Source organism: Cetorhinus maximus, chromosome 21 (genome assembly GCF_964194155.1).
Source record: "Cetorhinus maximus chromosome 21, sCetMax3.hap1.1, whole genome shotgun sequence".
Lineage (NCBI taxonomy): Eukaryota > Metazoa > Chordata > Chondrichthyes > Lamniformes > Cetorhinidae > Cetorhinus > Cetorhinus maximus.
The window spans coordinates 79,744,118-79,759,263 of record NC_135899.1 but is presented as its reverse complement, the minus strand read 5'-3'; the positions used below and the strand labels follow the sequence as shown (position 1 = coordinate 79,759,263).

At 43.1% G+C, this 15,146-nt stretch overlaps 1 protein-coding gene across 7 annotated transcripts in view; it reads left to right on the top strand.

The window, feature by feature from the left end:
• The window catches only part of LOC144696035 (palmitoyltransferase ZDHHC18-like), a 313,950-nt gene that overhangs the window by 20,630 nt on the left and 278,174 nt on the right, over nt 1-15,146 (top strand). The window contains exon 9 of one of the 7 annotated variants that reach the window (XM_078567227.1): nt 1,942-2,026. The exons of 5 other annotated variants lie outside the window; for them this stretch is intronic. In XM_078567227.1, coding sequence (XP_078423353.1) covers nt 1,942-1,983 — 42 coding nt within the window. In that variant the 3' untranslated portion in view covers nt 1,984-2,026. Of the gene's footprint in view, nt 1-1,941; nt 3,118-15,146 lie in introns of those variants that run through there. One more of the 7 variants, XM_078567226.1, reaches the window with a different exon arrangement.

The following is a 15,146-nucleotide window of genomic DNA, read 5'->3' as shown; positions in this document are numbered from 1 at the left end:
ACAGGACCGACATCTGAAAATGGTCACTTGTATGAGCTACCGGAAATGTGTTTGAAGCTTGTGGAGCTGCATTTCAGCAAGAATTTTGATTGAGTTATTGAATGACTTGGTGAGCTACGTCTTGAGACTTTCAAACTGTTACTTGGCTTAGTGACCCTGAACAAGAGGGAACATTTCTTGGAAACTGAGTTGCGTTTCATCAGGATTCTGTTTATAATCAAACTTTCATCCAAATACCTTTCCCCATCCCCCATGCACTGGAGGAATTCATTGTACTTTTGGATTACCTGGCCAATTATTACAAGCCAAAAAATACAAGGCCAATTACCATTGGGATCATTCAGGACAGAATTATCCTGGTGATTCAAGACGGGCTGCCGGGAATGATGGCATCTGTGCAGTGAAATACAATACTCGTGTGAGTGTTGGTAGAATATTCAACCATTGAGAATATTTTATTCTACCCCAGTTGAATTGAAAGAGCAGGGAATGAGGGGCAAGGAGGTAGAGGTGTCATCCCCCTATCCCCCCTACAAATCACTGATTTCCATACAATAGACACAGCATTGTGTTTCTAATGGTTCCATTTCATCTGCCACTGCTCTGCTGATATCTTCCCATCTAGCAACGTTCCACCTGTCTCTCTCTCTCTCCCATTGCTGCTTCCGCCCAGCCCAGTGGTCCAGCCCCAACATCACCCTAAAATATTAAAAGATTCAGCAGAAGCTGTAAATTCTATACAAATTTATTGCACAGGTTACATGGAAGTACAGATTTCTGGTAATGACCTGGTGAATTTGGTGCTTACAGTGCATGGGTCAATAATTGGAGTTGAAATTAGGCTGGAATTACAGAATTTATCTTTCTATAAAACATACTTAAAAATTCCATATAAATGCCATTTCATAAGCAGTTTAACCTATTTGTTCCATTATGCTTAAATTCCCATGTTCACATATTTCCCAACAGCAGCAAAACTGATCTGTAAGCTTCACAACGGGAGACCCACTAGCTAGAACAGATAGTTCTGAACCCACCTACAATGCTTAAGGGCTTAGATAAACTCTTACAGGGTCTGCGCATCATGCCCAGGAATCCCCATTACACTCGCAGTAAAGCCACCTCTTTCTAAGGACACTGGGCTGCGACTCTGCTCACTGCCCCACTCTGCATTCAGAATAACACAGCAGAGACCAGGGTTTGAAGCAGGAGTTTTCTGATCTTTCTGCATCGACGCTAGATCACAAACAGCAATTTACTCAGAGATATCGGGGAACTTTAATAAAAGTTTAATTTCTCGTTGAAATGACGGGGGTAAGATTGGAACAAGCTACAGAGTCAGCGTGCACCAGCCCAAGGGAGGAGGTATTTCTGTTGAGTAGCCAGCTAGCCTTATTCAGTGGCATGCCTTGTGATGAGAATCTGAAATTACAACATAAATTGCTTCAATCCCTGGTGTCTGCCATTCTCCAATATTTTTATTGTGGACTATAATCAGGCTAACTCATTACGGCCGTGCTTGTCTCTGGTTTCTTTTTTTCTCTGTATTGGTAGAAACAATTTGAGACTGAAAACCCAGCACTGTTCTATGCTGGGTGAGTGAGTTCGCGAGTGTCAGTACTGTACGCTGGAGTGAGCCGCCTAGGTTCACTATAACGATCCAGTGGACAATTGTGTTGAAATTTAAGGTAACCCAAATACTGTTGACGTACAGCTGGTAGCAGCTGAGAGTGAGTCAAGCTAGTGCTTTGGGACGGTTGGGTGGGGGAGTGAGTGAGTTTGGGGGTGGGAGGATGGGTTCAGAGGAGGCCTCCCAACCCTGGACGGGACAGTTCCTTCCAGTCTGATTTAGGTTCCCTGGTGACAGCTGTTGGGTGTGAGAGAGAGCTGGAGACACAGCAGTCATTGGTATGTGTGTAATTTTGAGTGTTTGTTCCCTAGGAGGATACTTGTGAGGATTTTGCAGTTTCATGCACGGCCTGATTGGATGTAAGAGGTTTCAGAGTGAGGCTGGTGCTGACAGCTGGTAAGCGCGCTCACACTCTCAATCAACACTTTCATTCTTCATTTTCATTACCCATGGCCACTGCATGAGCAGACGCATATCAGCCAACAACTAGCTGCTCTCGCATTAACCTGTTGCTATCCAGCCTTTAACATGCCAGATCCTTGTGCGTCTGTTATGTAAAGGATTTCCACATGTCATGACATGAAATGTCAAATTCATATTTCTTAAGGTGAAACTATTGGAGCTAGGGATGTCCATTTAGAAGTTGTAGCTCTCTGTAGAGAAATATTTTTGCAGGTAACGGTACAGACACTGATTAAACTGGGAATTTGTGGTCCAAAAATTATGACTTTGTACATGGTGTTGGTCCTAGGACCATTACATTCATCTCCAGGTACTGTTCCCAGCATCTCTCTAGGTGTTTTTCTAAACTCCTGGTTTAAATTTAATCAAACGTTTCTTAAACTCTCAGTATAGCTGGCCCAGCTGGGGTAATGAGTGATGCTCTCTAATTGGCCTCAGAACCCCTGGATTGAAGAGAGGAAATGTATAAAGCAGAGTTCCTGTTCCTGATCCAACGACTCTCACTAGAAAGTCATATGACTGAGATTAAGCTACAATGGTGCTAATAGCTGCATATAACATATTTGAATTGGCAGTGGTGTGAGATATCGAAATTTATTAGCACTGGTAAAATGTGCATTACAGGGAGAATCAGTACTTTTGGGAGAGAGAGAAACTTGGAGGACGTAAACAAAACATAAAGTGCTTTACAATTAAAAATCAAGTTTGTGTGAGTGGTATATTCAATTATACTCTGTATACATAAAAAGTTAAATGTTCTTTTCAAAGAATGTGATTCTAACTTGAATAGCATGAGGAACCATTTTAAAAATGTACCTAAAAACACTCTTAAGAACCACAATGCTGTTGCTCAAATGCCAGTCATAATAAAGAATTAAGGTAGGCACATTTCTTTGTAGTCATTTCAACCCCTCTAGATATGTCAATTTTTTTTCCTAATTAAATTAAAATGCTAATCAGTTTTAGAAACAGTCTGTTGACTTTAATATTCTGCACAGTACTATTGATGAATGTTGCAACTTCTGCTTCCTGAGGAAAAAAAATTAAAACAAAACAGCCTCAAAACAAGGACCACAGTTAGTTCCTTTATTCACAGAATCTTTACAGTGCAGAAGGAGGCCATTCAGCCCATCAAGTCTGCACTGGCTGTCTGAAAGAGCATTCTAGCTGGTCCCACACCCCTGCCTTATCCCCGTAACCGCGCACATTCATTCTTTTCAGATAGCAATCCAATTCCCTTTTGAATACCTCGATCGAACCTGCCTCCACCACCATCTCAGGAAGTTCGTTCCAGACTCTTAACCACCCTCTGGATGAAAAAATTCTTCCTCACATCATTTTACTCCTTTTGCCAATTATTTTGAATCTGTGCCCTCTAGTTCTTGATGGTCTCTTGAGTGGAAACAATTTCTCACTATTTACCCTGTCCACACCCCTCAAGATCTTGAATACCTCTATCAAGTCTCCTCTTGGCCTTTTCTCCAAGGAAAACAGTCCTCTCCAATCCATCCTCATAGCTACAGTTCTTTATCCCTGGAATCATTCTTGTGAACCTCCTCTGTATTCTCTCCAATGCCTTCACATTGATGTATTGATTATTATTATTGATGGACACGTCTATGCAAGCGACTTGCATGATCAGTTAGCAGGTGATACATAGTCCATTAACCTGATGGCACATGTCCTTATGCTTGGCAAAACAGTGCAACTGTAATTTACAACTTTTGATCCAATAGAATGTCATTTTTGTGATTAAACATTTAACAAGTTCTAGCTGTTATCTGTTAAAATATCCATTGCAAGGGGATTTTTAGATATCAGATATTCTTTTTAAATTAGAAACATATTTAGATAACTGTTTTCTAAAAATTGATGGAGAAAAAATGGGTTCCACATCAGTCCTTAAATGAGCCGCAGGTTGCCGACCCCTGACTTAACTGGTACTACAGGCTGTAGATCCAGAAATAACTCATTGTCCTACAATTTATATCCGTACTGGAACTGTGCCTGTAAATAATGCACAGTCCACCTTAAATGTGTAAATAGTACACTGCTGTACTGGAACTGTGCCTGTAAATAGGCAGTGATCACAGGAAATGCGACAGTAAATAGTGAACTGTCCTACTTTTGCACCTTTAAATAGTACACAGTACCAACAGAAGTGTATAAATGTTGCACTGTCCTGCTGCAAGTGTGGCTGTAAATAGTGCATGGTCCTACTACAAGTATGTCTTTTTTACAGCCAGAGCGCTTGAGAAAAGCAGTGGGGCCATTTACAGAGAGAGAGAGCACTTGTAAAAAGCAAGCAGGGCCATTTACAGCAAGAGCACTTGAGAAAAGCAGTGGGGCCATTTACAGCAAGAGCACTCGTGGACTTCATTTAAAACAGAGAGCGGGTGAGCGTGTGGACTGTATTTAAAACAGAGCGGGGAGACTTATTTTAAAAAGAGCGCAGAGAGCAGGTGATTGGTGAGTATTTCTAATCTTTAGATTAAAATTAAGGTCTATAGTTAGTGTTTAGATCTCTAGTTTTTATTTTCTCTTTCTTAAAAATAGCCTGTTAAGTATAAGATCGATACTGTTGTAAATAATTAAATTCAATAAAGTGTAAAGAGCAGGGGTGCTACAGTAATTAATTAATAAATAAAATAAAATAAGATAGTGATGGCAGGACAGACAATGTGTTGCTGCTGTGGCATGTGGGAGCTGCTGGACACCAAGGTGATCCAGAGCAAACGCATCTGTACTAAGTGTTTGCAGCTTGAGAAACTTCAGATCCAAGTTAAGGAGCTGGAGTCTGAGCTGCAGACATTGCGCCACATCAGGGAGGGGGAAAGTTACCTGGACACTTGCTCCAAGAGGCAGTCACACCCCACAGGTTGGATAATTCGAATTTGGTCTGTGATCAGTGACAAGAGGATGTGACTGCAGGTGAGGCAGGTATGGGGACCCAGGGGGCAGCGTTCAAGAAGCCTCAGTCCCTGAAATTGTCCAACAGTTACAAGGTTCTTGCAAACTGTGTGGACGAGAGCAGGGACTGTAGGGAGAATGAACGAAATGACCATGGCACCATGGTACAGGGAGCCATTCAAGTGGGGAGAGGAAATAGGAAAGCAGTAGTGGTAGGGGACAGTATAATTAGGGGGATAGATACTGTTCTCTGCAGCCCCAAAGGCTGTGTTGCCTGCCCGGTGCCAGGGTTAAGGACATCTCCTCAGGACTGGAGAGGAACTTGGAGTGGGAGGGGAGGGATCCAGTTGTCATCCACATTGGTACCAACGACGTTGATAGGACTAGAAAGGAGGTTCTGCTGAAAGAATTTGTACAGTTAGGAGCTAAATTAAAAAGCAGAACCTCCAAGGTAATAATCTCGGGATTACTACCTGAACCACGGTTCGTTATAGTCAAGGAGTTAAATGCATGGTTCAAAGATTGGTGTGGGAGGAATGGGTTTCAGTTCATGGGGCACTAGCCTCAGTACTGAGGTAGAAGGGAGCTGTTCTGGTGGCTTCACTTGAACCATGCTGGGACCAGTGTCCTGGCGAATTGAATAACTAGGGCTGTAGAGAGGGCTTTAAACTAAATAAAGGGGGGGGTGGGGAGGGTTCTGGAGAGGGGATAAGTCGGCTTACAAAGCAAAAAGATATGGCAGCATTGCAGGGCAGCTACTTGAGTAATCATACCCATTACCTAATGGGTACATTTAAACATTTTAAAAAAGCAGCAAATAGGGTCACAGGGTGGAAAAAATGGTAAAAAGGCAAAGTTAATTGCTCTTTACTTAAATGCACGTAGTATTCGGAACAAAATTAATGAATTAACAGTACACATAGCGGTTAATGGGTATGATCTTATAACCATTATGGAGTCATGGTAATAAGGAGATCAAAGCTGGGAACTAAATATTCAGGGGTATGTGACATTTTGGAAGGATGGGCAGGAAGGAAAGGGTGATGGGGTAACTTTGTTAGTACGAGATGGAATAAGTACGATAGCAAGAAATGATCTTGGATCAGAAGATGTGGAATCCACATGGGTGGAGGTAAGAAATAACAAGGGGAAGAAGACACTGGTGGGCGTAGTTTATAGACCCCCTAACAGTAGCTATGCTGTCAGACAGAGAAATCAGGAAATAATGAGGGCATGTAAAAAAGGCAGTATATTAATCATGGGTGACTTTAATCTCCATGTAGATTGGGAAAATCAAATTGGCAGAGGTAGCCACGAGCAAGAATTCATAGAGTGTATTCGGGACTGTTTCCTAGAACAATATGTTGTGGATCCAACCAGGGATCAGGCTATTTTGGACCTGGTAATGTGTAATGAGGCAAGTTTAATAAATGATCTCAGAGTAAAAGATCCCCTAGGAAACAGTGACCATAACATGGTAGAATTTAGCATTCTGTTTGAGAGAGAAACTTAGTCTGGAAACATCTGTGCTAAACTTAAATAAGGGTAATTACAAAGAAATGAGGGTAGAGTTGGCTGGAGTGGACTGGGAAAGGAGCTTAGCAGAAAAGACAGTTGATGAACAATGGCAGGCGTTTAAGAAAATAGTTCATGACTCACAACTAAGATATATCCAAGTGAGGAAGAAGGATTGTAGGAGGGGGATAAACCAATCATGGTTAACCAAGGAAGTTAAGAATAGTATCAAAGTGAAAGAAAAAGAATACAATGTGGCAAAGATTAGTGGTAAGCCATAGGATTGGGGAAGTTTTAAAAACCAACAGAAGATGACCAAAAAAAAAAGAGGGAGGAAATAAACTTTGAGGGTAAACTAGCAAGTAATATAAAAACGGACAGTAAGCACTTCTTTGAATATATAAAAAGGAAGAGAGAGGCCAAAGTCAGTATAGGCCCCTTAAAGAATGAGACTGGGGAAATAATGGGGAACAAGGAAATGGCAGAGGAGTTGAATAAATACTTTGCATCAGTCTTCATGGCAGAAGACACTAATAGCATACCAAAAATACTAAATAATCACAGGACAAAAGGAAGGGGGGGAAGAAATAAATACAATAACTATCACTAGAGAAAAAGTACTAGGGAAACTAATGGGGCTAAAGGCTTATAAGTGCCCTGGACCTGGTGGGTTGCATCCTAGGATATTAAAGGAAATAGCTGCAGAGATAGTGGATGCACTGGTAGTAATCTTCCAAGAGTCCTTAGATTCTGAAAAAGTCCCAGAGGATTGGAAAACTGCCAATATGACACCCTTATTCAAAAAGGGAGGGAGACAAAAAACAGGTAACTATAGGCCAGTTAACATCCTTCATTGGGAAAATGTTGGAGTCTCTTATAAAGGACGTAATAGCAGAGCATTTAGAAATACAGAATCTAATCAAGCAGAGTCAGCATGGCTTCATGAAGGGGAAATCATGCCTGACAAATTTATGAGAATTCTTTGAGGAGATAACAAGCAGGATAGATAAAGAGGAACCAGTAGATGTAATATATTTGGATTTCCAAAAGATGTTCGATAAGGTACCACACATAAGGCTACTTAATAAGATAAGTTATGTTGGGGATAGTATATTAGCATGGATAGAGGACTGGCTAACTAATAAACGACAGAGAGTTGGGATACGGGGAGGCATTTTCAGTATGGTAACCTGTAACTAGTGGAGTGCCAAAGGGATCAGTGCTGGGGCCACAATTATTTACAATATGTATTGATGACTTGGATGAGGGAAATGAATGTATTATTGCCAAGTTTGCGGATGACAAAAATAGGTGGGAAGGCAAGTGGTGAGGAGTTTAGAAGAATGAGAGGCGACCTTATTGAAACATATAAGATACTTGGGGGCTTGACAGGGTAGATGTTGAGAGGTTGTTTCCCTTTGTGAGAGAGTCTAGGTCCAGAGGGCGTAAACTGAGTAAGGAGTCGCCCATTTAAAACCGAGATGAGGAATTTCTTCTCTTAGAGGGTAGTCAATCTGTGGAATTCTTTACCGCAGAGGGCTGTAGGGGCTGGGTTGTTAAGTATATTCAAGGCTGAGATAGACAGATTTTTAATCAGTAAGGGAATCAAGGGTTATGGGGAAAAGGCAGGAAAGTGGAGTTGAGGATCTTCGGATCAGCCATGATCTTATTGAATGGCGGAGCAGACTCGATGGGCTGAATGGCCTGCTTCTGCTCCTATATCTTATGGCCTGTAAATAATGCATGGTACTTCAGGAAATGTATCTGAGTGCACTGTCTTAACATCTTATGTGTGTTAATAGTGTCTTGTTGAACTGATGATGGGCTGTAAGCCCAATTTCCTACTTATGACACATCTGTAAAACATGCAGGGTCCCAACCATCCTGCTTGTGAAAAGCAGGCTGTGCATTGAATGACCTTGAATGTCTGTGGCTTGCAGATGGGTACCATTTTGAGGGAATAGCTTATAGGTTTATAACGACTCTGATCTTTCAGTTTCATGCTGGCCTGAGTCATGTTGTCCAAAATCCCAACTTGAGTAAATGATCTCTGCTTGGGATTGCTGTTGGCTTTCATGTGCAGGCCAAATCTGTAGGGAGATCAGCTGAAGGACTCGGCAGCAGAAATATTTGGTGTGATGTCCAAGACCAGTTCAGTCTCAAACATTTGCACAAAGTTTCCAGCTGCATTATATTTGTAATTCCTGAAATGGTGAAGCTGCTTTGCAGTGCCATGTGTACTAGTTTTTAAAACAATTTCCAACAGTATTTCCCAGCTATTTAAAAACTTGCTCTATCCCAATGCCTGGCATCAGTTGTACAGGACCTGAAGGGGGTGGAGTGTCAGATTAAAGAAAGACACTTATTAAAACTCTGAGCAGTTAGGTTACTTGTTTGGACAGTGCAGAGGCTGCCAACTGCATTTAAAACTTGACACTTGGCAGCAGGACTGAGGCATCATTGTCAATTGCAGGTACAGAGGAGGCTCAGACGGATATCTGCAATCCAGCCATACTACAGTTCATATTCAGTCTGGCTCCCTTTTGAAATTGAAGAGAGATCCTTATGTAGAATTACATAGTGTTGCACTGTATTTATAGTTATTAAGCCCAATTGGTCTATGCCAGCATTTATGCCCCACACATGCCTTCTCCCATCTTTATTCATCTCACTCCATCAACAGAATATATAATAAATACAATGTAAAATGAAAGATTCAATTCTAAAGGGGGTTCAAGAGCAGAGGATCCTGTGCACGAATCATTGAAGGTGACAGGGCAGGTTGAGAAAGCGGTTAATAAAAGCTTTATAATTAGGGACATAGAATACAAAAGCAAGGAAGTTATGATCAACCTGTATAAAACACTGGCTCTGCCTCAACTGGAATATTGTGTTCAGTTCTGGGCATCACATTTTAGGAAGGATTGAAGGCTTTGGAGAGGATGTGGAAAAAAATCATGAGAATGGTTCCAGAGATATGGATTTTCAGTTATGTTGATAGGTTGAAGAAGCTAGGGCTGTTCACCTTGGGGACACAAAGATTAAGAGGCAATTTGTTGGAGGTGTTCAAAATCATGAGGGGCCTGGACAGAGTGTATAGAGAGAAGCTGTTCCCTTTGACAGAAGGATCCAGAACCAGAGGGCACCAATTTAAGGTAATTGGCAAACAATGCAACGGCAACGTGTGATGACATGAGGAAAAATATTTTTACACAGTGAGTGGTTAGGATCTGGAATGCACTGCCAAAGGGTGTGGTGGAGGCAGATTCAATCAAAGCCTTCAAAAGAGAACTGAAGAATTACCTGAAGAGAGAAAACTTGCAGGATTACAGGAAAAGACTGGGTAATGGGACTCTGGGTTGCTCTTGTAGAGGGCCAACATGATCATGATGGGCCAAATGGCCGCCACCTATGTTTTAATCATTCTAAGACAATCTTCTATTCCTTTCTCCCTCATTTTTACCCACCTTTTCCTTAAATGTATCAACACTATTTGCTTTAACTACTTGTGCTGGAAAGTTCCACTTTCTAGCCGCTCTCTGGGTGACGAAGTTTCTTCTGAATTCCATGTTCTTTTGTGACTGTATTATATTAATGGCCTCTAGTTTTGATCACTTCAAAAGTGGAAACATCTACCTTGGCAAACCCCTTAATCCTTTTAAAGACCTCTATCAGGCCACCCTCTATTGAGAAAAGGGCCCCAGCCTGTTCAGGTCCTGGGGAGCTGGGAAGGGTGGCCCTATTTAGGGTTGAATGTCCCCTTCCCTGTATCAGCTGCATGGGGAGAGTTCCTGACCTAGTCAATGCAGTCACTTGACTCCCATGTGCATGCTGCAAATGAGCATGGCATCCACTTGTGTCAGGAGGGTGGTGTTAATAAATGTACACCTTGTCACTCATGCTTCTTGTGGCAGCCGCCAAGAATGATGCAGAGATGATCCAAGTCAGGCAATGCTCTTTTTCTGGGAGGCACCATTTCAAACACCGTACAGAAACATTGCCCTTTGAATACGCCATTTCGCTGTGTTTAAGTTGCATGGTATATTTATCTTACAGATGGTAGTGGCAGCAAAGGATGACCAAACAATGCTAAGACACAGGATGAGGTGCTCCCCAATGTGCTCATATAGTGGCATTTTGGATTAGCGTTGGGCTTGTGTTATATATAACAAGCAGACTGATGGGGCAATGGGTTTCTTGGTCTGAGATCGTGGCTCAGTGCTGCTCTGCCAGGTGTGTGATGGCAGCCTGCGGAAATCCAGCTTCAAAAAGGAAGGCTGTAGCCCCAGCCCTGCATCTCCAACTGACTGATCAAGACACAGTGTGGGAAGCTGTACAGACATCTCTAGCCTATCCCTATAGATGAGGATTCTGACCACTGTTCCCATAAGTCCAAATGAGAGGCATTGCGGTGAAGCAGTCTGGGAAGAGTGTCTTGCAGTCAGTTCTTGCTGAAAATAACAAGAGTGACATCACAAGGCAGCGTGAGGGAGTGGCGGAGAGATCAGAACCAGCGCAAGTGCGGGGAAGCTTCAAAAAGTGACATCAGCACAAAGGTGAGAACTGATTGGTGAGTAGTGGGTAAGTGTTTTTCTCTAGTTTTTTCTCCAGTTTAAAATAGATTAAGTTAAGGAAAGGTAAGAGTTCTAGTTTTTATTTAAAATACATAAATAATTTAACTTTTTTTTTACTGTATTTAACTTAAAGTAAGGGTTTTTTTTTCAACTAGAGGCATGGCAGGGCAGCTCAGTCCCATGTTATGTACCACCTGCAACATGTGGGAAGTCCTAAATGCTCCTTGTGCTCTGACCGACCATGTGTGCAGGCAGTGTCACCAGCTGCAGCTACTTGAGCTCCAAGTTTCAGAGCTTGAGCAGCAGCTGGAGGCACTGTGGTGCATCTGCGGGGCTGAGAGTTTTGTGGATAGCACATTTTTAGATGTGATCACCCCATAGCTTACGGAAGTGCAGACGAGAGGGAATGGGTGACCATCAGTCAGAAGAAAGGTGTCAGGCAGGTAGTCAAGAAATCTACAGGGTGCATCTCACTCGAGAACCATTTTTCTGTGTTGGAAAAGTGAGAGTGACGGTTCCTCTGGGGAGTGCAGCCACGCTCATGGCACTGTGAGTGGCTCAGCTGCACAGAGGGGGGAGGAAAAAGAGGGGAAGAGCAATAGTGGTAGGAGACTTGATAGTAAGAACAGACAGGCGTTTCTGCAGCCATAGACGTGACTCCAGGATGGTGTGTTGCATCCCTGGTGCCAGAGTTAAGGATGTCACTGAACAGCTGCAGGGTATTCTAAAGGGGAAGGGCAAACAAACAGATTGTGGTACATATTGGTACAAATGACACAGGTAGAAAGAGGGATGAGGTCCTGCAAGGAGAATTTAGGGAGCTAGGAAGCAGATTAAAAAACAGGACCTCAAAGGTAGTAATCTCTGGATTACTTCCGGTGCCACGCGCTAGTGAGTATAGAAATAGGAGGTTAGTCCAGATGAGTGCGTGGCTGGAGAGATGGTGCAGGAGGAAGGGCTTTAGAATTCTGGGACATTGGGATCGTTTCTGGTGGCGGTGGGACCAGTACAAGGTGGACGGGTTGCACCTGAACCAGAATGAGACCAACATCCTTGCGGGGAGGTTTGCTAGTGCTGTTGGGGAGGGTTTAAACTAACTTGGCAGGGGGATGGGATCCTGAGAGGAGGTTCAGCGGGGGGAGATGCACAGCCAAAATTAGAAGAGAGAGCAAGTGAATCTGGAAGGCATAGAAGTTATAGGCCAGTTAAGGCACAAGGGAGTTTGGCAAGATTGGATGTATTTATTTTAATGCAAGGAGTCTGACAAATAAGGCAGATGAGTTGAGGGCACAAATTAACACATGGAAGTATGATGTAAGTGCTGTCACAGAGACATGGTTGAGAGAGGGGCAGGATTGACAGCTCAATATTCCAGGATATAGGTTCTTCAGGCAAGACAGGGAAGGAGGTAAATGAGGAGGGGGTATCGCAATATTGATCAAGGAATCAATTACAGCAGTAAGGTGGGATGACATGTTAGGAGGCTCCTCAAATGAAGCCATGTGGGTAGAACTTAAAAACAAAAAAGGGGCAATCACATTGCTGGGAGTGTACTATAAGCCCCCAAAATGTCACAGAGAAATAGAAGAGCAGATATGTAGGCAAATTTCAGAGAAGTGTAAAAATAACAGAGTAGTATTACTGGGAGATTTCAACTTCCCCAATATTAACTGGGTTAGTCATAATGTGATAGGTTTAGAGGAAGCAGAATTCTTAAAATACATCCAGGAGAGCTTTTTAAGTCAGTATGTAGAAGGCCCTAAAAGAGAGGGGGAGGCCCTGGACTTAATTTTGGGGAATGAAGCCAGGCAAGTGGTAGAGGTATCAGTTGGGGGGGCATTTTGCAGATAGTGATTATAACTCCGGTAGATTCAAGGTTGTTATGGAAAAAGACAAGGATGAGCCAGAAATCAGAGTTCTAAATCGGGGGAAGGCCAATTTTAATAAAATCAGATATGATTTGGCCAGAGTGGACTGGGAGCAGCTACTTTTAGGTAAATCTGCGTCAGAGCAGTGGGACTCATTCGAGAAGGAAATAGGGCCAACATACTCCAGTAAAGATAAAGGGTGGGACCAACAAATCCAGGGAACCCTGGATGTTGAGGGATATACAGGATTGGATAAAGAGAAAAAGGGAGGCTTATGGCAGATACTGAGGGCTCAAAACAGCGCAAGCCCTAGAGGAGCATAGAATGTGTAGGGGGGGGGAGGGGGGGGACATAAAAAGGAAATTAGGAGAGCAAAAAAGGGCATGAAAAAACATTGGCAGGCAAAATAAAGGAAAATCCAAAGTTATTTTACAAGTACATTAAGAGTAAGAGGATAACTAGGGAAAGAGCAGGACCCATTAAGGACCATAGTGGTAATTTGTGTGTGGAGCCAGAAAACGTAGGTGGGGTTCTAAATGAGTACTTTGTGTCGGTGTTCACAAGTGAGAGGGAAGACATGGATATGGAAATCAGGCAGAAGGACTGATATAATTGAAGAAATTGGCATAGAAAGGGAGGAAGTTCTAAGTGGTCTGGCAGGCTTAAAAGTAGATAAATCTCCAGGCCTGGATGAAATGTATCCCAGGCTGTTGAGTGAGTCAAGGGAGGGGATAGCAGGGGCGATGGCAATAATTTTCAATACCTCTCTGGCCACAGGAGAGGTGCCACAGGACTGGAGGACAGCCAATGTGGTACCGTTATTCAAGAAGGGAGGAAGGGATAAACCATGGAACTACAGGCCAGTCAGTCTAACCTCAGTGGTGAGGAAGCTATTGGAAACAATTCTAAGGGACAGAATTAATCTACACTTGGCGAGGCAGGGATTAATCAAGGACAGTCAGCATGGTTTTATTAAGGGGAGGTCATGTCTGACCAATTTGATTGAATTTTTCGAAGAGGTGACCGGGTGGGTAGATGAGAGCAATACATTTGATGTAGTCCACTTGGACTTCAGCAAGGCTTTTGATAAGGTCCCGCATGGGAGACTGATAATGAAGGTAAGAGCCTATGGGATGCAAAGCAATTTGGCAAATTGGTCCAGAATTGGCTGAGTGGCGGGAAGCAGAGGGTGATGATCGAGGGGTGTTTTTGTGACTGGATGCCTGTGTCCCGTGGGGTTCCACAGGGATAGGAGTTGGGTCCCTTGCTGTTTGTGGTATATATAAACGATTTAGACTTGAATGTAGGAGGGTTCATCAGTAAGTTCACAGATGACATGAAAATTGGCAGGGTGGTAAATAGGAGGATAGCCTTAGATTACAGGAGGATATAGACGAGCTGGTCAGATGGGCTGATCAGTGGCAAATGGAATTTAATCCGGATAAGTGTGAGGTGATGCACTAGGGCAGGACAAACAAGGCATGGGAATACACGATGAATGGTAGGACCCTGGGAAGTAACAAGGATCAGAGGGACCTTGGTGTGCATGTCCACCAGTCTGGTAAGGTAGCGGGACAGGTAGTTAAGAAGGCATTTGGGATACTTACCTTTATTAGCTGAGGCATAGAATATAAGAGCAGGGAGGTTATGCTGGAAGTGTATAAAATGCTGGTTAGGCCATAGCTAGAGTATTGCGTGCAGTTCTGGAATCTGCATTATAGCAAGGAAGTGATTGCACTAGAGAGAGTGCAGAGGAGATTTACCAGGATGCTCCCTGGGCTGGAGAGTTTTAGTTATGAGGAGAGATTAGATGGACTGGGGTTATTTTCCTTGAAGTAGAGGAGTTGCGGGGGTGGGGGGGGGGGGGGGGGGGGGTGGAATATGATTGAGGCGTATAAAATTATGAGGGGCATAGATAGAGTAGACAGGAAGGAACTTTTCCCCTTGGTGGAGGGATCAAAAACCAGGGAGCATAGATTTAAGGTAAGGGGCAGGAAGTTTAGAGGGGATATGAGGAATTTTTTTCACCCAGAGGGGGTGGGAATCTGCCTGAAAGGGTGGTAGAGGCAGAAACCCTCGTAACATTTAAGAAGTATTTGGATGTGCACTTGCGATGCCATGGCACAGAAGGCTAAAGGCCTAGTGCTGGAAAATGGGATTAGAATAGTTAGGTACTTGTTTGACAGG